At 37.1% G+C, this 23,890-nt stretch overlaps 1 protein-coding gene across 1 annotated transcript in view; it reads left to right on the plus strand.

The window, feature by feature from the left end:
* Positions 1 to 9,597: 9,597 nt before the first annotated feature.
* LOC114461663 (leucine-rich repeat-containing protein 7-like) overlaps positions 9,598 to 23,890 on the plus strand; it is a 53,403-nt gene continuing 39,110 nt past the window's right edge. The window contains 1 exon segment of the mRNA XM_028443910.1: positions 9,598 to 10,190. Coding sequence (XP_028299711.1) covers positions 10,166 to 10,190 — 25 coding nt within the window. The 5' untranslated portion in view covers positions 9,598 to 10,165.

Raw genomic sequence — 23,890 nt, forward strand, 5'->3', positions numbered from 1 at the left:
GTACCTGTATCTATATACATGTATCATGTGTGTTTATATGTATGTACATTGAAAAAAATAAGAAAGGAAAAGCAAGCCTCTTTTCAAATTAACCAGTACTTACTATTGACGTAATCACATAAAAGTTCCATGGTATATAAAAATAAATCCCATTCATTGTTCTGAATTTGTAGATTAAGCCTTAAGGAACCAATGTTCGAGACACATTTAGGGGTTTAGTAGAGCCCACTGTTCCACAAATGTAAAAGAATATTAAATTATGGACAGGGTACTTATGATATGAAGAGGGGGTACACGGGACCAAAGAGATTTGGAACCACTGTTGTAGGTGATTTTCAAAACATAATTTCAAAAAAAAAAAGTAGAAAAGGTTTCATTTAAACTGATGACAGAGAAAAGTCACACAGATGGATATGAATTTGTTAAAACAGCTCAATAATAAAGGTGAAGTCTCACAAACGATCCATCAGGAAACTGTCAGAGGTGTTTACAGCTGTTTGTATCTCAGCGCTAACCAGTTGTGACGTGTGTTTGTGCGTATGTGTGCGAGTGTTTGTGTGTGTGTGTGTGTGTGTGTGTGTGTGTGTGTGTGTGTGTGTGTGTGTGTGTGTGTGTGTGTGTGTGTGTGTGTGTGTGTGTGTGTGTGCGTGCGTGCGTGTGTGTGTGTGTGTGTGAGTGCGTGTGTGTGTGGCTGCGAAGTATACAGACCACCACCACCTCTACTGTACATGATCAGCAAAGATTTTTTATTATTATTATTATTCTTTCAAATCATTCCCAGAGGTGTGAAGAGCAGGTGTTGTGTTTTTTCAGGCCGATGTATTTACATTTAATTTTTACTTTTGCTGCTTTGTTGTTAGAAAATGCTTCATGACAACCACAAAATCTTCCGAGTTTGTTCCATCTTAAAAACTATTAATAACTAAAAATTGATTATACATTAAGATTTAATACATTTCCTTCTCTCTCATTTTTTTTTTTTTTTTTAATTCGTTCTTCTGCAGAGAAAGTAATGTTTTCACCAGCATTTACAGTATGTTTCTGTTTGTTTGTCTGTTAGCAGGATTTTGTGAAAACTATTGAACAGATTCTGACAAAATATCAATCAAAGACAGACCATACGTCATGGAAAAATCCATTAAATGTGGGAGGGGATCTGGATTAATACACTGATTCTGGATCAGTTAGAAAAAAAACAACAAAAAAAACAACTATCTGTCATCCATGGCAAAATCTTCATTAAGCGATCCTTATGAAATTTGATTTAATTATGTTGGGTTGGTTCTTCAATTGCCCCATTGAGTTTGATCTGGATCTGATTAGGATTGCGCATTTCATCGCGATTTTTCAGAAAAAATGGAGGTGCCTATACTTTTGGACCAACGTTATAGTTATTAATAGTGATAGAAATATCTTGCAAGCCTAATTGAATGATCTCTAGCTGGGTTTCCATTACAGATTTTTGGAAAAATATAAGCAATATTTCTAAATGTCGCGCTTTGAACGTGTTTCCATTGAAGGTTGTTTTGGCCGGAAGCATCGTAACTCCCGTCAAATCTCATCCCGCGACACTTTGCTGCAGAAAAATGGATGCTCAAAGACTCCTAATAACACTGCTTTCCTTTGTTGTTTGCTGTCTAATGTGCCAGTAATAATTTTAAAGTATAAGGATAAGAACTATTTTGGGCTCCTCTTCTGTCCACACGTACTGCGCCATGTTTTCTTGGAGAGAAGTGGTCATGTGACCTGGAACATCACGTCATGTCACGTGTAATTGTGGAAAAAGTGTTGCGACAGCATTTTTGCAGTACATTTCAAACGTCTGTAAAACCTGCTAATGAAAACGAAATTCAGGTGTTTCCATCACCAGTTGGAACCATGACAGGTATCAATAAATGACTCACCTTCAACCATGTAATTTTATCTTCCAGAAACAAGCAGTTATCTTATATTGTTTTTTTACAATGTGACTTTCCAGTTGTTCCAGTTTGTACAACACATGCCATCTTTTACTGCATCTTAATATGGCTGCATACCTTACACACCCTTCTTTTGATACCAATAACTGAATGCTTTCTGAGTCCTTCCTGGCCATGTCCCTCCTCAGTCAATGAGTCAATGTTGGCCCGCCCTAAAACAACCTGCCAGCCAATTAGTCATCTCGGTGGGAGCAGACTCAATACTTCCTACATCTGTTACTTAACAGATATTGAGGCTCATCACAGCGCTGACGGCAGAAGGATTCATGCATGGGACAATCTCACAAATAGCATTAAATATCCTCCAACAATAAGCAAAAAAACAAAAACAAAAAACTGTAATTGACGAGAAATTGTTGTCATAGCAACGATGAATATCTGATACTAGCAGCAAGAAAACTCCCAGCTCATCTTTGGACATTTGTAATTGTAATTGTATTTTGACTGGTTTGTCTGTCCATCCGTCTGTCTGTTAATGTGGATGTTTGTCAGCGGGATATTTCAAAAACTCGTTTTAGTTCAGTTGACAAATATGGATCAGGTTGATGTGAAGTAGGCCCCAGAGGTGGGGAATTCAACAATTTCCACATTTCTGCAACTTTGCATTTCCATATATAAATGATACAAAATTACGTAGTATATAAGGCACCAACAATATCCAAGCAACAGGTGACAGGTAGTGACTATGTTTATTTAATTTTTGTAAATGTCATATAATTTGAGGATTGAGCAGGATTTCGGAAAAATATGGTTTCTTTCAACAATTTACTTCCATCGTGTTCTACAAGCGTGGGAAAACTGCAAACCCTTGCAAATATTGTGGAAATGTATTGAATTTGTGACAAATTCAATGAAATGTGCTATTGCATGGATCCCAATATTTAAAATGACTTCCAATTTCTGCTTCATTTCAATAAATAATTCCGAATAAAAGTTTCTATTTTTTTTTTTTTTTTTTTTTTATAATGCCACAATTCCCAAGCTTAGGTTTCCGTAGAAATTTGCCAGATCTTGTACGCGCCTTTGCAACTCCACTGAGATATCCACAACTACATTATTTGGTCATTTACACTGTTTTCTCAGACATATTTACTGTCTCCTGCAGGCCGATTTGGATGTTTTAAAAAGGCCTGATTTGGCCCCCGGGCCGTGAGTTTCACACATGTGCCAAAGATAATGACAAAAGGAAGAACAAGTTTGATTTTAGAGATGTGAATGTTTGGCTGGTTCTACAGCACCACCTACTGGTGACTTTGCACCTCTAAACTTGTTAGGTCATTTTTTAATTACTCTAATAATGCTGTTCAAGGAGAGATATTGAAATGTCTGTTATTAATCAATGGACTTTTTTTTTTCTCTCAGTAGGCTTTTGGAGGCCTTGCAGAAATTAGATTGCAGTTTGGGCTTTTACTTTAGATAATTAAGTGCATGCATGATCTTTTGTCCAAAATCACTTGAGGAAAATGTCAAATTCCTTGGAGTTTGGTTCTTTTATATTGGTCTTACCATTGTGTTTTGTTTGAATCAATACTTTCCCCACTGTGAAGCAATGACTGCGTGCCTGCGACCCCAAAATGATATTTAATGCTTTTGCTGGCTCACTGTTGTCTCCATTTCGTCTGCCTTTCACTGTTTGATATTTGTTGCCTAGCAACAGTGCATTTTTGGACGCCTTAACGGGATGCAACCACTGAAGCTTCAGTGGTTTAATGACACCGTTGGTATTGTTGACTGCGTATCAGCTCCCTGTATGACAGCCGTCTACCTGCAAAGCCCCAAATTAGATTCTCTCACTGGGGTGCAACTCTCATCCGCAGGCAGGACCACTTGTGCACACAGGCAAAAAGCTTTTGCAGTTTTCTGTTCAAACTAACCAAACATACAAAAGTGCAAGTGATCCAAAGCAGTTTGGACTGAATTTGAAAAAGCATCTAAGTAAAACTTGAGGTCCGGGGGCCAAATCCGGCACATAAGACTTCAAATTTGGCTCGCTTGAGAAAGTCAAGAACATGAAAGATTTTGTAAATGATCAAGTAGTTCAGTTGTAGAGATGTCTCAACCCCTCAAAATACAAAAAAATAAATAAAAAATCCACAATATTTGAAGAACCCAGTTTTCTAGTTCATATATCACATGACGCAGTCATTGTTAATCTCAAATTGTTGAAAGAACTCTAAATTTTTCCAAAATCTGGCAAATTTTCCTAAAATTATTCCACAAAATTTGCGTAAAATTGCCAAAATCAGTTCCTGCAGTCACTGATGTGGAAGTGCAAACCAGGGCACATTAATGTTGAATTTGCTCTTTTTCCAAAAAAAATCTGTGGCCCACTTTAGCTCAAACTGGTCCATATTTGGCCCCTGGCCTTAACTAAAATTAATTTGACACCCCTGAGCTAAGTAGAATCCAAACACTAAGATTTGACATTACTGACACCTGTACATCATTTACAAAGCCATAAACCAGCTGATTGAAGTGGTGGAGATCGTCATATTTAAACAAGGGATTTCCATGTATTAGGACGTTCAACACGGACAAAGTGGGAGCGCAGAGTGTTGAAATTCCAAGCCATTCAATTGGAGGCACACGTAAAAAAAAAAAGTTGATTAAACATTTTCTTGAATTTCAACAAACAAATTTGAACTACGATAGACTGGTGCCCTGTTCAGGGTGTACCCCCACCTAACACCCAATGAGAGGTACAGAAAGGCACCAGCAGACCCCTGTGACCCTGAATAAAGGAGCAAGCGGTTCAGAAACTGGATGGATGGATGTATGTGAACAAAAGCAGGAGAAATACAATATGTGAGGTTAACAGTGGCTATTTTTCGACCCGCTTGCTCCTTCTCAGGGTGGCGGATGGCGGGGGTCTACTGGTGCTTATCCTCAGCTTTCTTCAGGCGCTAGGCAGTGCTACACTCTGGACAGGGCTTCAATGAATAGTATTTAACGTTTAAATATTGACCTTATCCATGGTTGAATCACAATAATCTCCACAAAAGTGGAAGATCTACAGAGCAGGGACACATCAATTTCCTTCTGCTCCTCTCGAAGGACACAATGAACTGTTTGTATGGCTTTGTGGTTTTCCTTGTATTGACTACAACTTGCTATATCGCTCGACTCCACGTGAATTAGCAGAATCTCCTGAGTCCTGCAACAGTTACGCATCACAGACAGAGGCGGTGGGGATTCAAGGACAGCAGATTACGCAGCAGTTACGCAGCTGAGGCGTTATGGAATAGGTACGCATCCAGTGGAAATTCAGTTTAACTGCAGCCACCTGTGGGTAAAGCTGTTACAATTAAGACATGGCTGTCAAACGTGCTCAATAAATCAGTAGGAACAGCCACCACAATCACTTTCAAGTTTCTTAAATCACTAAATAATTTTTTTTGCATCTCCTCCTCCAAATATTTTCTGCATGATTGCAAAGATGTCCCAGAATGCATATTTATGTCAGGCAAGTGGGATAAAAACATTGTTTGTATTATTTAGCTACATCTTTGTTGTGCCTGATTAGATTAACTGGAACCTGTGTGTTTTCAATGACTTGCTAAAAATGGTGTTTTAAATGCACAAGAATGTACACCAGTGTTTCCCAACCAGGGGTACGCGTACCCCTAGGGGTACGTGAGCACATTGCAGGGGGTACGTGGAAAAATTAGGAATTTATTTCCAAGATAATAAAAAATATTCTCAGTCATTTCACAAGTCCGTTAATAAAATGGTACGTGTGCGCTATGACTTCTTTTTAAAGTGTAAATGCCTGTCTAGAGGGGACATATTCAATGAAGCTCCTTTTGTGGTAAATGTCATAACATTTATATATAACACAGGCAGGTTAATTATTTATTTTGTATTTATTTATTTATATTACTTATTATTTTTATTTATTTACCTATTTATTTTCAAATTTCAACTTTATTATTTCTCTTTAATGACAATATGATCATAATATATTTGTATTAATAATGCAAATGTTTACTATAATATTATTTCTTATATTTATCATTTTTATTGCCTTAAAAGCAACATGATTTTATGTTTAATTTGAGTTGAATAAGAAGACAATGCCTAAATATTAATTGTTCAATTTAAGAAGATGAAATTAAATTACTTAAAATTTCCGTTGTGTTATGTTCTACTTTTGGAGAATCATGAACACGTATGAGTGAGGGGGTACTCATGGTATGACAAAAAGGCTAAAGGGGTACACAAGACAACAAAGGTTGGGAACCACTGATGTACACAATAATCACAGGCAACACCACCGCTAACTGACGCACCTTGACTCTCAGTAGTGGTCTTACGTCACTAAGAGTAAAAAACTGGGTTACTCTTTCTCAATTCCCCAATGCAGTAAATTTACTTCACTCAAGTTTTTAGAATAAGATACATTTCATTGGTCCTCTCTTGGAAAGTTGAATAACTTTATAGAGGAAATAGGAAATAGTACGAAATGTGATTGGAAAGAAGGGACTTGTTGAGTGACAGCAAGGCAGGCTGGCCAAATTTCTGGTTTGGTCACAGACTGTCGTCAAACTCTGTCAATCCCTGCTGCTGTCTGGGTTTAACTGGAGCTTCAGTCTTAAATTGCCAGCTCGCACAGATTGTGTGATGCAGCTGTGTCATTGTTTTTTGCGTAGCTGATGACAATCCACAAGAGCAGGCATCCTTAATAACATATCAGAATTATATATATCAGTAGCCGATGCATCAAACTTTGAATCTAATGAAAGGAGAAAACAGATTTGTCATGTACCATCTATGCATTTTTCTCAGGGATTCCCAATCCCATAATGCAATGCACAAAACTTTTCCGAAGTTCGAGTCACATGATTTGTCAATAGACCCGATGTTTGTGATGAAGTCAAAAACAATGTTGCGAGTAGCAAGCAAATCTACAGGCTAGGGCCAATTCTCCATATACAAAAACAGTTTCCATCAAAACTGGCCCGAATCTGTTTCTGTAGCTCCTCAATACCCACAGACGGACTGAAAGCTCCACCTCTTCCAAACTTCACTGGTTTTTCCTTCTGTACAGATTAAGTTTTTGGCAATAACTCTTCAAAGTCCTTAAAGACATTACAATGCTGTGTTTATGAGCTGTAAGAGAAAGAATCTCATTATTGTTAAACCCAACTTCAAAGTATAGTTTGACGTATTGATCAATACACGGCATTTTGTAGATGGCCACGATCTGCTGTTTGTTGTCATCTGGTGAATTGGCCTTTGTCAGCTTCTGTAGATTTGACTTCATTTGCGAACCTTTCACTTTTATCGCAGTATTTTATTTTGAATTTATTTTCAAAAATTCAACTTTAATTTTGTCTTTTCGACTTTAATCTCGACATTATATTTCAACTTTATCCTCGAAATTTCAACTTTAATCTCGAAATTTTGACTTTATTCTTGATTTGCCCAAAATTATTTTCTCCATCAAAATTTGTCCCTAATCTGCTTCCGTAGGAGGAAATACAGTAGTCAGTGTCTTGTTCCTAAATATCTGCAGTGTGCCTAGGCAGGGGAGATATACCGAGATTCAAGATATATCAAGATTCTATTTTTATGATCTAGAAAATTACAATATCGTCTTAAACAATATATTTTTATTTTATAGCTTATTTTGTATTAGAACACTTATTTTAAGAGTCGCTGCTTTTGCTACTTCTCAGAACAGCATGAAAAGCACAGTTTGATGGATTACTGAGTGCATCCTAAGACAGACCTTCCCCTAAACAAGCCACACGACAGAACTCACTCACACATGCTGTCCTTTATAGGAGAAAAAGCCAAAAGTGGCAAATATTGTGCAGCTGTTTTTTAATAAATACGTTTTTGTGTCAAATATAACCCAGAATTGTCTTTCTGGTAAAACTTGAGTTAAAAATATTAAGATTTATATCGTATATATCCCCATTTTAAGAATAAACATTGAGATATGAGTTTTGGTCCATATCGCCCAGCACTGTGTGTGCATCAGGAGCCACGCACTGACCCAAAGTGACTGATATTCCCAGTTGCTTCCAATTCCATGCTGGATATTACTGAGCTTCCAAGTATTTTACTGATAAAGAGCATTCTTATTTCCTCCACCTGTGGATGTGATTGAAACAGTAGCATGTTTGGCTGTCACGCAGAGGTGAAAGTAATGGATTACAAGTACTCACATCACTGTAATTGAGTTGCTTTAATGGGTACTTGTGCTTTTTTGAGTATATTTCTTAATCAGTCATTTTTACTTGTACTTAAGTACATTTTAAAAGAAGTAATGTAATCTGTTACATTTCTACACCCAACCGTTACTGAGTAAATCATTTTTTGTTTTTGTTTTAAAATAATCAACAGACATTGTGAAACTACAAAAAATGAAATGACCAAACAACATTCAAATGCATCACATCATATCCAACCAATCAGATTAAACGTAATGCACCTTGGCAAAACAGCAACTGTTGGTTATTTTCTCAGTTCTGCCTGTGGTACTGTAACCTCACAGCTTTCAATTGTTGTATATACAGTATCTGTATTATAATTATTTTTGATCATATTTAATTTTTTACTAATGTAACGTGTGCATTTGTATTTAATCCTTATTTAATTATCAGTCTTTATTACTTAATTATGTACGTTTTTCTTTCTCTTTCTTTCTTTGTTTAGTGTTTTTTCTCTTTATTGGTAATATTTCTTCAGTGGCTGTAACACAAGTAATTTCCCCCTTGGATAAATAAAGTATTGTAGTGTGGATGAGCCGTGAAATAAGGGTTGCTGAAGTCTTGTCAGAAGTCGCTTTTAATTGCTGGTTATAGAGCAGGACAATCGTACACAGTGTTGTTACACCATCCACACTGTCAGACATGAACTAACTTCTCCTCCCGCCAACACTTATCTAAAATCTCGTTCTACTCCCGCCCGCCACGAACTAACGCGAGAGTGAGGACACAACAAAAGGAAACGTCACAATCACATACATCAACCCAGGGCGGCAAACACACACGGGAAACACCCAACGTGGCAACCCAGACATGGCAACACAGAACAACACTAAGGCTGGATTCACCGGCATCACAGTATTTCTGATTCTGATTTAACATTCCTAAATGTAGCTATACTTAAAGCCTGGGAATTTTTTTAATTTAATTTTGAATTGAATTTATTGGCATTATTTTATTTGAAAAATAATTGTACAATATGACAAACCTTTTATTTTATACAGATGCCTTTTGTGGAAAATAAATTAAGTTCCAATGGTGAAAGATTTGGTCTCTTTCTTTTTAAGTTTATACATGAGATTTTTACTGTATCCAAGGGAACCGTGGCAAGATTTATTACCAAAAATAAACGTGGGAGTAAAAGTAATAATAACTTTTACTTTGAGTACTATTTAATTCAGCTACTTTTTACTTGTACTTGAGTATTTTGTGTACGACTTAGTTGTAGTTGTACTTGAGTTGCGTATATGAGTACTCTTTATACCTCTACCTGCAGTAGTTTATTGTGAAACTCCTTTTGAATGAATGAATGAAAGAAGAAGAAGAAGAAGAAGAAGAAGAAGAAGAAGAAGAAGAAGAAGAAGAAGACAGTCCTCTCTTCAGAGCTAAAGATGGAGGCATCATTGCAACAGCTCCACTTCACGTGCGCGCGCGCTCGTGCGTAGCTGCACGAGCAGATAGAAGAAGCTTTTCACGTAACCTCTTCTTTCTTCTTCCTCTCGCGCACACGGCACGAAAGACTCGCGCGCGCGCGCACACACACAGCCCTACGTCGTGGTTTCATCTTCGTTCTTGAGCTCCGTCGTTCTCCGCGGGGGGGCCGGGGGGAGGGAGGAGGCGCTCCTGCTGGATGCTGTTCGGGTTCGGTGCCGTTCATTTCTCCGCAGACCTCCGTCAGTCCCTGTCAGTCCTTTTGCCTCTCCTTCTACGGACAGCGTGTGGATTTTAAACACCAATACTCTCACGTCGTGTCCACTTTGCGGCCCCCGGGGGGGTGACTGAAGATGCCGCTGATAGCGCGGGTAGTAGCACCTGTCCTGGATTCACACCGGCTCGGTTCGTCCCGGTTGAACTGATCCCGGGTTTTGTTGCGTCTGTCGGTCGGTAGGTGTCTGTCCTCAGGGAGCCATCAGAGGGATTTTTAATTTTTAATAGAAAAAGACACCGGATCAGCCACCAGCAGCACAACAGATGGATAACTACTCTGCTTTACAGCGTAAGGACACACACACACACACACACACACACACACACACACACACACACACACACACACACACACACACACACACACACACACACACACACACACACTGAAACCTGCTGCGGTATTTCTCAACAATGAATAAATCCACATTATTTTACACCATCACTTACCAGTCTGCGTTGTTGTTCACTATGATATTTTAAACGTGGAGCTGCTGTCTTACATTACAATATTTATTATAAATATTTACAGACGTTGTCATTCAGTCTTTGTAGAGGTTATGATGACAGACAGAGTCATTATTGTTAACAATGTGCTGGTACTGGTGCTGCACCAGTCTAACATCACTGCTGTGCTCTATGGGTGTACAGTAATTGAGATTTGTGCAAAAAAAAAAAAAAAAAAATGGCCTCTCCATCCACACACACACTGATCCACAGATGAGCTAATGAAACAACCATGACTGCAGGAAAGAGGGAGGTGTGTGAGTTTGTTCGTGTGAGAGAGAGAGATATATGATGCAGTGTCACATATTATACCCCTCTGTCTTGACATGTAGCCCCCAGCTGTTCTACCATCATAGCTTCATTGCTTCCATATAATATATTAGCCCCCCCCACACACACACACACACACACACGCACACACCTGCTATAGTTTGGACACTACACATCTTGAATCTGGACTCTATGGAAGTGGATTAGGGACAACTTTGATCAAGAAAATAATGTTGGGCAAATCAAGAATAAAGTTAAAATGTCGAGAATAAAGTCGAAATATATGGTACTGTCACGATTAAAGTTGAAAAGATGAGATTAAAGTCGAATTTTTGAAATTAAACTCAAAATACAATATTGTGATAATAGTCGAAGGTTTGCTTTTAAAGTCAAATCTTCAGATGCGGACTAGGGCTATATATATATATATATATATATTCACTATATATATTACATAGAGATTACAATGCTGTGTTCATGAGCTAAAAAATCTCTTTGTTATTAAACCCAACTTCGAAGTATAGTTGCCATAGTTTGTTGATGCAGTGTCACATATACCTCCTGTTTTGACATGTAGCCCTCAGCTGTTCTATCATAGTTTCATGCTTCCATACAACACATTAGCTTTCTTTCAAACACACACATAGACACAAACATACACCTGCTACATAATTGGGATTTAGCTTCCCGGCCATTAAAATATACAACACTGAATTACTTACTGTTCTTGAATCTGGAGGATATGGAAGCGGATTGGGGCCAACTTTGATGGAGAAAATATATTTGGGCAAATCAAGAATAAGGTCAAAATGTCGAGAATAACGTTGAAATGTCGAGAATAAAGTTGAAATGTCGAAATAAAGTCGAAAGGACATTCTACTGAAATTTTGAGAATAAAGTTGAAATGTCAAGATTAAAGTCGAATAGATGAGACTAAAGTCACATTTTCAAAAATTAACTCAAAACACAATATTGTGATAAAAGTCGAAGATTTGCTATTAAAGTCAAATCTACAGAAGCTGACTAGGGCCAATTCACCATATACATCAACAGTCCCCATTAAAACGGGCCCTAATCTGTTTCCGTAGCTCCTTAATAGCCACAGATGGACTGAATGCTCCACCTCTACCAAACTTGGCGGGTTTTTCCTTCTGAACCGATTAAGTTTTCTGAGATATCTCTTCAAAGTCCGTAAAGACATTACAATGCTGTGTTTATGAGTTAAAAAAGATCATTAAACCCATGCAACTTCAAAGTATATTTCCAAAGTTTGTTGATTCAGTGTCACATATACCCCCTGTCTTGACATGTTGCCCCCAGCTGTTCTGCCATCATAGCTTCATGTTTCCATATAACACAGCTGCTAATTCCACCTTTTTATTACCTTCTCTGGCTCATTATTTTGCTGTACTAGTTCGTCACGCTTGTTACTACCTTGTAATGGCACACGCTTCTTGACCATCCGCCTAAATCAGTAGTTCTTCTTAACCTTCTTGGAGGTACTGAACCCTGCGAGCTTCATCAATACATTCACCAATCCCTTTGTAATTGAAAAAATCTAATATTTCTTGAAAACATAGGTATATTTTTTTCATAGGCTTGGGCTGATTTTTTTTTGCTTTGTTCAAAATTCTTTTAATTTAATGTAATTAAATTTTTATACTGATAAATAAAATTGCAATTCAACATTGTCATTATAATTTTTTGTATTATTAAAATAGAAATGTAACTTTTTACAGTGTGTGTCCTGACCCCAGCCGAACCCCTGAGATTGGCTCAAACACTGGCGTGTTATGTGATGTCACCTGCCAACGTGTGCAAAATCCAACTCACTCACTGGGGTTTGATTGAACCCAGATTTAGAACCTCTGGCCTAAATTGTTTATTGCACCTGTAGGTTAAACCTTTTATAATCCGGCTCATACTGTTTTCAGTCCAGTGCTGTAATTTATTAGTCCAGTTTTTTCTGTATATAGATATCTTTCAGACTCTCATGGCACATAAAGAAACATGCAAATCGAGGCCTCTTGCGAATCAAAGGGAATATTAAATTGAAAGCTTCAGTTTCAAAGTCTTTGTGTAATATGAAGATTATTTTTTCTTCTTCTTTTTTTTTCTTCTTATTTATTCTTTTCTACTTTTCTCTTTAGCTTTGACTATGCAGTCACTGCTAATTGTCTATAGTGTAATTAATTATGCAGGGAATTAGGCTTGTCAGTGATGATCTCTTTTAATGGCAATCAGCAAAGAAGTCCAGGATGTTTTTTATTCTTTAGTTTTTTTAGGGTAAATACCCCAACCCTTCCTCAGGCTTTACTGATCATTCAGATAAAAGGTATCCAATATTGGTATCATATCGGAAATGAAAAAGTTGCATTGGGACATCCCTACTAATTTTGTAAATAAGTGGAATGAAACAGTATTTAGTGTCTCATGAATAGATTATTTGTATAGTTCATATAATTTTCTCCCTGTCATCTCCCACCAGGTGTGGGACAAAGACTGACCTTTGTATTTTCATTTCATATTCTAATCAAGATTATTTCCATCATCACTATTAAGATGACCACATTTAACAAAAAATACACATTGTAAAACCCCTTATTTGTTATGCTTTCATAATTTCATTTGTTAATTTTCCACTCTCACAATCTCAAGTACCCCCTGTAGTGCCATGGGGTACACCTACCCCCATTTGAGAAACATCAATGTAAATGACGCGACTTGCGCGATTCCAGCGACTCAATCTAAGTCGCTCAAAGTTGAAAATTTTGAACTTTTTAAGCACTTAAAGTGACACTGTGTCGCGACATCCAATCGGCAATGAGTGTCTCCCCTCGTCACTCTCCCACCTTGACCCGTCACCAGTCGGGTTGAGTATCGGTTGGGTTTTATCCGATACTGGTGCCTACTCTGTATTTTTTAAACGGTTCCGGTGCTTAAACAGTACTTAAACTGGTATTTTAAAAAAATTAAACCACATACACTTTGTCAAAATACAATACCCTTTTATTTTCAGGGCCAGGTTGAATACAATATTTCCTTAAATAATATATATACAAGTAACATATGGCAATAATAAATGAACAAAAGCATTTAGATAATATCTAATAAAACAAAATCTCCAGTATTATGTTAATATATAATACTGGAGATTAATATTATTATCATGATTTTATTTGTCAATAATCATCAATAGCCTTTGTAAAAAAAAAAGTAACTCTATTTCAATATTTTTTTTTTAAAGCTATAGGGAGCCATTGCAAAAGAGTCAAAGAGCCACATGTGGCTCCTTAGCCACAGGTTTCAGTAAACCCCTGAGCTGTGTAAATACAAAACTGTGCCTTCTAAATCTGGTGTTAAAGCTTAAGTTTAACATTTTGTCTACAAACATGAGCTTAACATTAAACAGAAAGTCAGCGAACACTGAGTTGAAGTATAGACATACAGTAGCTCATATGTTGTTGTCACACATTGAATGGCAACTGTGTTTGCTCAGAGGAAATGCTGCTGTCATCATTTGTGATGATGTCCACCACACTAGTAGCGCTGGGAGCGGGACTTACTTCAATTTGTCCAGGGCGGCCGACACTGGCTGCTGCTGTTGTTGACGTGCTTGGCTCCGAGTCACGTAGGTTATCAAACACGGTGCATTGTTCAACTTTTAAGTAATCTCCATGTGGTCTTTTATCCTCTCGCGATCAGTTAAGAGCAACGGGTGTGCTGAATCTGATGAATCACGATCAACAACCATGGGGGGGTGCATCGAAATGTTCGCTCTTATTTGGTCTGGTTACTACCGTTTACGTCGGAACCGGTTCCATATTGGTACCGCGTTTCGGTACCCAACCCTAGTCACTAGGGTCAATGATGTGAACAAAAAGCGCCACTATGTTCAACAAGGGCGATTTAAGCAACTATCGTCGCTGATGTTGCATTCGGTAAGAAAAAACCCCTCCCCAGGGTATTTGTTCCTCTGTCGTGCTATAATACAAGTGCTATGGACTGGTACAGAGGATATGAAGCAAATTTGGTCTTGATGATGGTTTGAACTGGGTACAGTCGTCTTCTTACCCCCTTAGGCTGCAGGTTTCATTTTGATAAAACATACTGGTGGATTTAAAGCATGGTCTTGCTTTAAGATAAAAAAATAAACATTGAGTAACCTTTGTGTTTGGGTTGATGAAATTCTGCCACATTCGGCCTTCGGAGAGTAAATTAAAAGCAAGGCCGTATAGTAGCGTGTGACGCAATGATGCAATCAAACAATGTGCAGTGATTTTGAGTCAGAAAAGTGTGTGCGCGTTGCTGCAGGACCAGAGCAGCAGGAGCAGCAGCAACTCCTCCTTTCTGCAAACAAACAGCCAGACTCTCCTTTCCGCTCTCCGTCGTTCGTCATTGCGTAAAAGTTGGACACAGTCCATTTCGACAACCAAGTCCGTTATTAGCGCTGTGAGCCACGAATAAGTAAACATCCCTAGTGTTTCCTCCTCATTTCACAAGCGATTTCAGATCTCGCTGCATAGACTGGTGTCGCATTAGCACGGAGTGCAAACAGCTGATGTGTGTGGCCGTGGCTCCAAGCAGTTTACATTTACATATATGGCAATAACATATAATATATATTCTATATTAAACCGCAGTGTTTGTTTTAGTTGTGAGCTAGTTGGAGAGGGAGGAGCTCACATTCTAGGAGGCGTGTTAGGTGATGTCACCTGCCAACGTGGGCAAAATCCAACTCACCCATTTGGAGCTGACTTTTTACAAAATGTGGAATAACAAGGTAGGGAGGAAACTTTTTCAACGTTGGCCCTCTGAATGAGGCTAAAGGGATGTATATCACTGTAACAAAACCATTATAAAGTGATCTTTTTCATCATACCCCCACTTTAATGCACTTTAGTTTTTTTTTTTGGAATGCATGTTTTGTTTTATTAGAAGGGCTGATAGAATTGAAAAACTTTTTTTATTTAAAAAATGTCGGAATATTCACTATATATTTACTTTCTTTAAAAAAACATGTATAAAAATGTATTCTAGGCTATTTATGCACTATTAAAAAAATAGTGAACTGCATTCGATATTCGGTATTCGGCCAAGCGTTTATATTTTATACAGCTTCGGCTTAGGCCACAAATTTAAATTTTGGTGCATTCCTAACTTCTATACGTATTGTACTACGCAATGGTTGTTACACTTGCTATTGTTGCCAAGCATATATATGTATATATATATATATGTGTGCGTGTGTGTGTGTGTTAAAAAACAAGATATTTATAGAGAAATAAAGCCGAAAGTTACTCAGAAAGTACAGGCAGTGTCTTCACGTCAGTCTTTAAAAAGGGTTTTCTATAGAATCTTCTTAAAAACATAAAGACAAAATAGACTCCTGTCTGTTTTCCAGTTTATTTTCACACTGAATCTTTTTGGTCTAATAATAGAAATACCAGCCTGTGCAGTGAGTCTTTTTATATGAATCTAAATTAAGCATATCGACCACTGAGTGTGAAAGATGAAGCTTTAGATCTGGGAAACGCATTACCATTTCTCTTTCAAAGTGGGAAACTTTGATGTTGAGAGGAGAAAAGTTTGTCTTTAGCAGGATGACACACACTACTCTTACTGCTGCTGCTGATGCTTCTGATGCTGGTTGCCTAGTGACCGTTGCCATGGAACAATTTCCCATTGTCATGGTGACAGCATAAGGGAGAGTGACCCATTGTGAGGGATGGACTGAGATACCCATGCCCCAGAAATTCTTCCCACCCCTTCACTTTTTCTACATTACAATACAGACTTTTGATGATGGATGAGCTTCTTTTGTTATTGAAGCTAATGGTGGGAATGAGTTGATGCTTTGATTGTAACATTAGCAACGATGCCGATAAACAGTAGGAAATGTCAGTTTTGACTGATTAGTAACTATTATTATATTCCAGCGAGCTTGACCAGTCTGTGGCACCTACTGTTATGTTTTAAATGTTATCTACTTTTTTTACTTAACTGTACCTCTGTGCAGTTAACTGTGATGAGTTTACTCGTGGACACAACACGACAAAAGCATTACACCTCCAATCATACGGCTGCGCGGGATATCTTGGAAAACGTGAGGGTTGGCGGTAAATAAAAGATTTCATAAATAATGTTTTGGGAGCATATTACATATTTCCATGGTATTTGTCCCGTAAAATGGGTAACTGAGGGACGGTCTAGCAGTGTGGCTAAGGGACTGATTTCAGCGTAGTTAATTGTTATCCCATTTTCCTAAATCATTTTGTTTGTAAAACATATAAAATGAAAAAATAATAACAATAGATGACTCTATTAACCCCATTCAGCATGTTTGGTATGATTTTGGTAAGTCTAATAGCCAGTAAAATAATCTAAAAAGCAAATATGATGAAATGGACACTAAACGTTAAAGTGTAACGTGATGCAGAAATGGTTAAACCCTGAAACAGAATTGAGGAAATTTTGAAATGGATAATATGAGGCCCCACTCTGATTTCAGTTTATTACAGTAATATTCCTAACCAATCATTGATGACTTATTTGTTTAATATCGGTAATCTCAAATGTGACATCAAGCTGAGAATTTACAGTTCTCTCAGGCATGCTAACAGCAGGAACAAGAATTAGTGTCTTACTCATCAAATCCATGCTCAGTTTCATTGTATTGCGTTTTAAAATGCTCCAATCCAGGTTAGGAAGCCTTTGCAGGATTTTAATGAAGCAGTTATAGATGTAGGATTGGAAAGAAGGAGTAAGAAGATACAGATATGCTAATGTTCTTTCTGATACGATACAAATGCACTAAACCAACGCAAACTGACAAAAAATGCACAGAACTGGTTTAAAGGAGGCGGGATTTATGTAATTCCTTTCATTCATGTGATTTCCCTTTTTCCCCTCATTGCAAGTGAAGATTTACTCGGAAGCATCTGCTCTTTCCTCTCCTCAGTTTCCATGACATTGTTGCCATGGTTGCATCCTTCACATTGTGCTTTCCAGGGTGACATCATTATTTGGCTCGGATGGGAGATGGTGGATGCTTCACGGTTTACGTCACTTGAAGTAAAACTGCCTATTAAACCAGTGTCTTTTGGCTGCACTGGTAGGGCCCTATAAAATCTATTTTATTTTTTCCCAAATTCTGTTTTTCACATTAATGTTTTTAGATTCCATTTAAATATATTCATCAAATTTTTTTTTAGAAAATATTAGTTTTTACTCTCGGCCGAAGGGTATTGTCATCAGTTCGTCATCTGTGTGTGTGTGTGTGTGTGTGTGTGAAGAAGGGTGTAGGTCTTTTAATGCAATACCCACCAACTATTCTCACACCAAAACATTGGTACTAATGGGAAAAGTCCAGGTAATGAAAAAAAATTCCTGTCATTCAATTTTTGGTGAAAAAACAGCATTTTTGAGGATTTTCAAAAAAACGTTGTCGTGGACTGATTTTAGAGAAGGAAAGGAGGTGGACCATTGATACTTTCCTGTAAGGCAACATTCACTCAGGGCTCTTGATTAGTGTAAAAATCTTTCTGATCTGATTTGCATTTAAAAAAAAAAAAGTAAATCTGTATTCATAAACCAGCAACTTATTCATGCATCAAAACATTGGTACTAATTTGGGGATTCTAGGTAATGAAGACATTTTTCCAGTCGGATAATTTTTGGTGAAAAAAACAGCATTTTTGAGGATTTTGAAAAAAAACTTGATTTTAAAGAAGGAAAGGAGGTGGACCATTGATACCTTGCTGTAAGGTGACATTCACTCAGGGCTTATGACTCCGTAATAAAATTCTATGCATAATCAGGTGAGTAATCATATTTAATAATGTTTTAACCCTACTGGAATTATAAATGTAATGGATTAACCATTTCCAACTATAAATTCACTGAAGTGCTTAGCTTGGTCACAATAAATCAATGTAAATTATTTTTCATGACAGTTAGTAATTTGAGGATTTTTCAAATGTCAAGTCGAGGGTGCAGGCAGATTATGTTTAGATCATGTGAGTAAACAAAATAAATACTAAAAAAAGAAATCATAATTAAACAAAAATGTTGGTCAAAAATAAAAATGTAATTTAAAACAATGAGTAACATACAATTAAAATGTTATATATATGTAGGGACATGGATTATTCTTTTTAATTATTTATGTGTCATATATAACGTTTCCCCTTAGTGATTTACTGAGTCTGAGCAAGTTTATTGAATACATTCTGATCAACTTCATTTAAATTAACCGAATGAGAGCTTCTCGGAAACATTTCCCAATAATAAAAAAAAAGGTTCTTTGCCTCACAGTGACGACGTTTCATCCGCGTTCTGTCAATTTTCGTGTTCAACAGTGGATTTCGTTTTCAATGGTCAATTCCATGATTTCTTCCGCGATTCCGTTAACGTGGATTTTACAGGCTCTTATTTCAGATGCAATGTCTGCAGTGGAGGTCCACTTGGAAGCATCTGTCTCGTCATACGTTTCCCCATCTCTCTGTTTCCATCTGTTGTGACAGCTATGAAAGCACCACAAAAAGGATGACCTGTCACTGTCAAGGAGGTAGCGAGGCTATAATATTGAGGTCAGAACACCGTGAGCGCAGCTAGCTCTTAGCGCTGCTGAAAAGTGTATTGTCACACTAAAACCAGAAAAAGAAACAAGCCTTTGGACAAACAAGCAGAAGCCTCAGGGACTAGATTGATGTTGAACAGCATTCTCGGACTGTAGCAAAGTTGTTTAGAGCGCTACAGCCAGCTCAGTGTGTCTTTGAATGGAAAAAGCTGAATCTTTCACACCTGACCAGTGTGACACAGTGTGTGACCCTTTTGCTGTGTGTGTGTGTGTGTGTGTGGAAGACAGGCAATTGCCTTGAAGGAATCTCAACTGGAATAATCAGAGATGGAAGAATAAAAATGCTTACAGATTACAGCTCCTGTGTTCAAAAATCTGTTACAGATTTAAAAGTCAGTATGTTGTCACAGATTATTACCACAGGCACCTTTTATTTAAAGGACTCTCATTACCAGAGGCAACCTTATTTAGGAGTGGGAATGTTTAAGCACCTTTCGATTCGATTCCGATTATAGGGATGTACCGAAAGGAAAATTCTTAAAACCCAAAACCGAAAATGAGAAAACCAAGGCCGAAAACTGAAATTATGTTTTATGTTAATTATTAGTCCCATTGCATTTATGGATCTCAATTAGGGCAGATAAAAAAATCTGTGAGGCAATCTAACACTTCATCTGCAAATAACACAAATGCAAATAACACAATTGAAAAGCTTATTGTTTGATAAAAAAAAGAAACTTTGTAGCCTATGTGGGTAGATAAAACTGTGTGAAGTAAATGCTGTGTATCTGATAATGATCAACGAATAATTTAGAATTTTTATCTCACAATGAAAAAGAAAGATATTGATAATAGTAATAAAAAATTTAAATACAAAAATAAAATTAAAATCTACTAGTTTAGTGGGGGATGATCCAGTAACATGCTTGAATGCACTCATTAATGGGTTTAGATACTCAGATAACAAAAATAACGTCTTGCCGTTCAAAAGTACATCACAAACCGTCTAATGTGCTCTATCTCCATTGGCTTCAATAGTAAACTGATCACTTCTGGGACAAAATGTGAGGCTCCATGAGCCGCCATTGCTGTAAAAAACCGAACCATTGGAGTGAAAGGAGTTGTTGCAACTCTCTCTATATATGGCGCAAAAAAGCGCACATAGCGTGTGCGTCTTTGAGCTATTATTGCGGCGTACATAATTGCCTAAGCGCGCTGGTTTAATCCCATCCAAGTAAAGGTCTTTATGATGCAGAGCAAGTATAGTCATGATGAAGTGCAGAGGATCTGGACTTTTGGGCGATTTTCAGCTGAAAATTTTCAGTGCATCACTAATTATAAATTGAAGAATCTCGATGCACTTTTTCACATCATTTTCTCTCCGTGACTACTGATGAAATGCTGTTTTTAAAAACATAGCAACTGCATTCAAACAGGAGATAAATTGACCTTTTTTTTACCTTTTATTAAAGCAGCAGAGGTCATCTGTAAACTGTTCAGTTAGAACTGCATTGTAAAGGGATTTTTAAAATGATAGATTATATATAAACTGAATAAGCAGCTCATGTACTAAGTAGTAAAATAGATGGATGTATACTACATCGGGACATTTTTTAAGTATGCACGTTGGGCACACTATTCATACTCAACCGCCCCATGATGCATTGTGAGCGGAAAGTAAAATTGTCCTGAGACCGGCTTCAAGCTAAAAGGCAAATGTCTCAGTTTCAAAACAAAAGCATCTCTCATGGGATAGGATTCGTCTTTTTAATCCAGACGTTGGAGGTTTGATCCCAGTCTATACCCGCCTATGTGTTGAAGTGTGCTTGGGCAAGACACTGAACCCTAAGTTACTCCCAGTGGCTAACTAACGCCTTGCATGGCAGCTCAGTCCCATTGGTGTGTGAATGTGAGTGTGAATGGGTGAATGAGCTGATATTGTAAAGCTCTTTCAGACTATTTCAGTGTGGGGATAAAGGGCTATATAAATCAATTTCCATTTGTTTTTTTAACGCTTTTGTAAATAGGGCTCTTGTTTTGAAGTTAACTGGAAGTTTTGGCACTAGCACAATGGAGGATCTCTGAAAATCTCTAAAATGTTGGCACGAAATGTGTTTCCGGGAGTTTTATGGATCAAATCTATTATGGATGATATTCTTCTTGGTCACTTTCTCACTTAAAATGTTTTCAGAACTTTCAAAGGTGGAGAATCAACAGAGATATTTAGCCTCAGTGTGCTTCAGGTTTTTGTCTTTATACTTAAGTGGGAACGGTCATCATCCTAATCATCTTAACCATACTTATAGTATATAGTAGACAGTACATAGTCATTGAGTTTGTAGTGCATAGTACGGAATGTGCCATTTCGAACACAGCCTATGTCTTTATCGGATAAAACATGAAATGAATTAATTTATTTGACAATCCCCATGAAACTGGGTTGGCAGGAACCAGAAAAGCTGAAATCCCTCATGTTAGGTCAAAAGACTTCATCGATCCTTTTTAACAATGTCAAAAATACATAAATATCTTGCTTAATGATATAACATTTCACCTGCCGAGTGTTGCGTACAACAATTAAAAGGTAATAACGGTTACTTTCCTTAATTCTTGTTCAATAATACATAGACTTATTACAAGCATGACGTGGTTCAAGTCTTGGCTAACTGGGTACTTCCTGACGAGAGGTCACATTGTATGACTCTCATAGATGGGATGATGAGGGGGCTGGTGAGGAAGATTCATCTTACTCTGTGTGGGTTGGTCCATGTTTTTCTGCAGGCGACTCCGTTTGCTCTTAGTGGAACAAAATGCTTGAGTGCTGGGAACACTGGGATGTTGAAATGAGAAAGAAGCAGAGAGAGAGTGACCCCGAGGCTTTTAATCCTCTCAACCATTTCAGACTCAACATTTAACATAGAGGAAAATTAGGTCTATTAATATATTAATGTATGCTACAGATGGAGTAAAATGTAATTATGTTCTAAATAAGAGCAATGGCCCTTTTTTCTTGCACTTTAGATTGTGATGGTGCAGAAAAGTGAGATGAGAAAAGAGTGCACAATAATCCTTGTAAGTCGACAGCATCTCCGGGCTGCCCTGCTCTGCCTGTTTTAGCTCAGCTGTCATTGCTCCCAAAGAAAGACGTTATGCATGTCTCTGAGTTCACTCACCATAACACTTTAATGTTCCATCATTTCTTTGCTGCAACTGCTGCAATCACCATCGCTTTTTCATGTATATAAATGCGTAACTCTTCAAAGTTGCACTGGAACATCTTTCCTTATTTTTAGTCATTGCTATAAAATCCACATTGTGGGAAACAAGTCTCACAGAGCTCATTTCTTCATGCTGAGAATAGGGAATCTACATAATTATGTGACATACATGCAGTGGCTCTATTTTCAGATTCAAATGTGGATCACCTGAGAATGTTTCTGACAGCAGAACAAAGCGTGGGATCAGCCAGAATGGAACTGCAGCATGTGTGCATTCACGTAATAAAGGGTTGTCAGCGATGTATTTGAAATGTCTTTTAAATACAAATGGGGCTCAATGGGTTGAACAAAATTAACCACAAATTTGTAGACGGAAGAAGACGAGGCCTTTGTTGTAGTCGGAACTACAGGAAATATTGACCGTTTTTTTTTAAGTTAAACCTTGAAGTATTTTTCAACAATCTTTATATCAAGAGTCACACATTTTTTTTACTTATTACCAAGACATTGTTTTTCTGTTTTGAAAAGATGAAATGACTATTCTTGTACACATATATATGTAATACATTTGCATGCATATTTACACATATTTATTTATTGTATTTTTTTTCTTTCTGCTGTTTGGGTAGCATTTATTAAAGCAAACCAACACTGTTTATTATGTAAGAGAAGAAATTATTAAATTATAGACTTTTTGTTCCATGTCATCTGCCGATAATAAATTTATAGGTAAAAAAACAACAAAAAACATAATATGTGTATTTGGCTAATCCAAAAATTTGAATTATTGTTATTTCATGAAAGAAGGGAAAAGATTAAATGGATACAATAGTTGGCATTTATGAGTGAGATTGATTATTGTGTTTGCTGGACCATTATGTCACATTAGTATATCGGTTGCTTTATGAAAACATTTGTATTATCCTGGAAAAGTTCAGATATAAATTGCTTGTGGCTATAAATTACATAACCTGATAGGCTGCTTTAATTTGGCTTGGTGCAATTCTGGTTTTTACAGTTTTTAGCCAATAGTGTAAACACTATTCATTTTTTATATTATTTTATTTTTACACTTGTATTAAATCTTTATTTAATATTTAACTGTTATTCTTGTGTTATTATAATCATTATCTTGGTCTCTGTTTATTTTTTTTTTACTTTACTTTATTCATGTTCTTTGTTATAAATTCTAATTGGAGCCACTGTAACAAAAGTAATTTCCCTCTGGGATCATTAAAGTAATTACATTTTCTGTTTCAAATATTCCCAAATTATATTTTTGGGTATACCTGATTTCCGTTTTTATTATGATTTATTGTCTTTCCTTAATAACATACTACTCGTGCCAAAATCATGTGCCAAAAATGCTTAAAAGCGATAATTCAGTAAAATCTTGTATCTTGCATGATATAC

The sequence above is a fragment of the Gouania willdenowi genome, chromosome 4 (assembly GCF_900634775.1).
Source record: "Gouania willdenowi chromosome 4, fGouWil2.1, whole genome shotgun sequence".
Lineage (NCBI taxonomy): Eukaryota > Metazoa > Chordata > Actinopteri > Blenniiformes > Gobiesocidae > Gouania > Gouania willdenowi.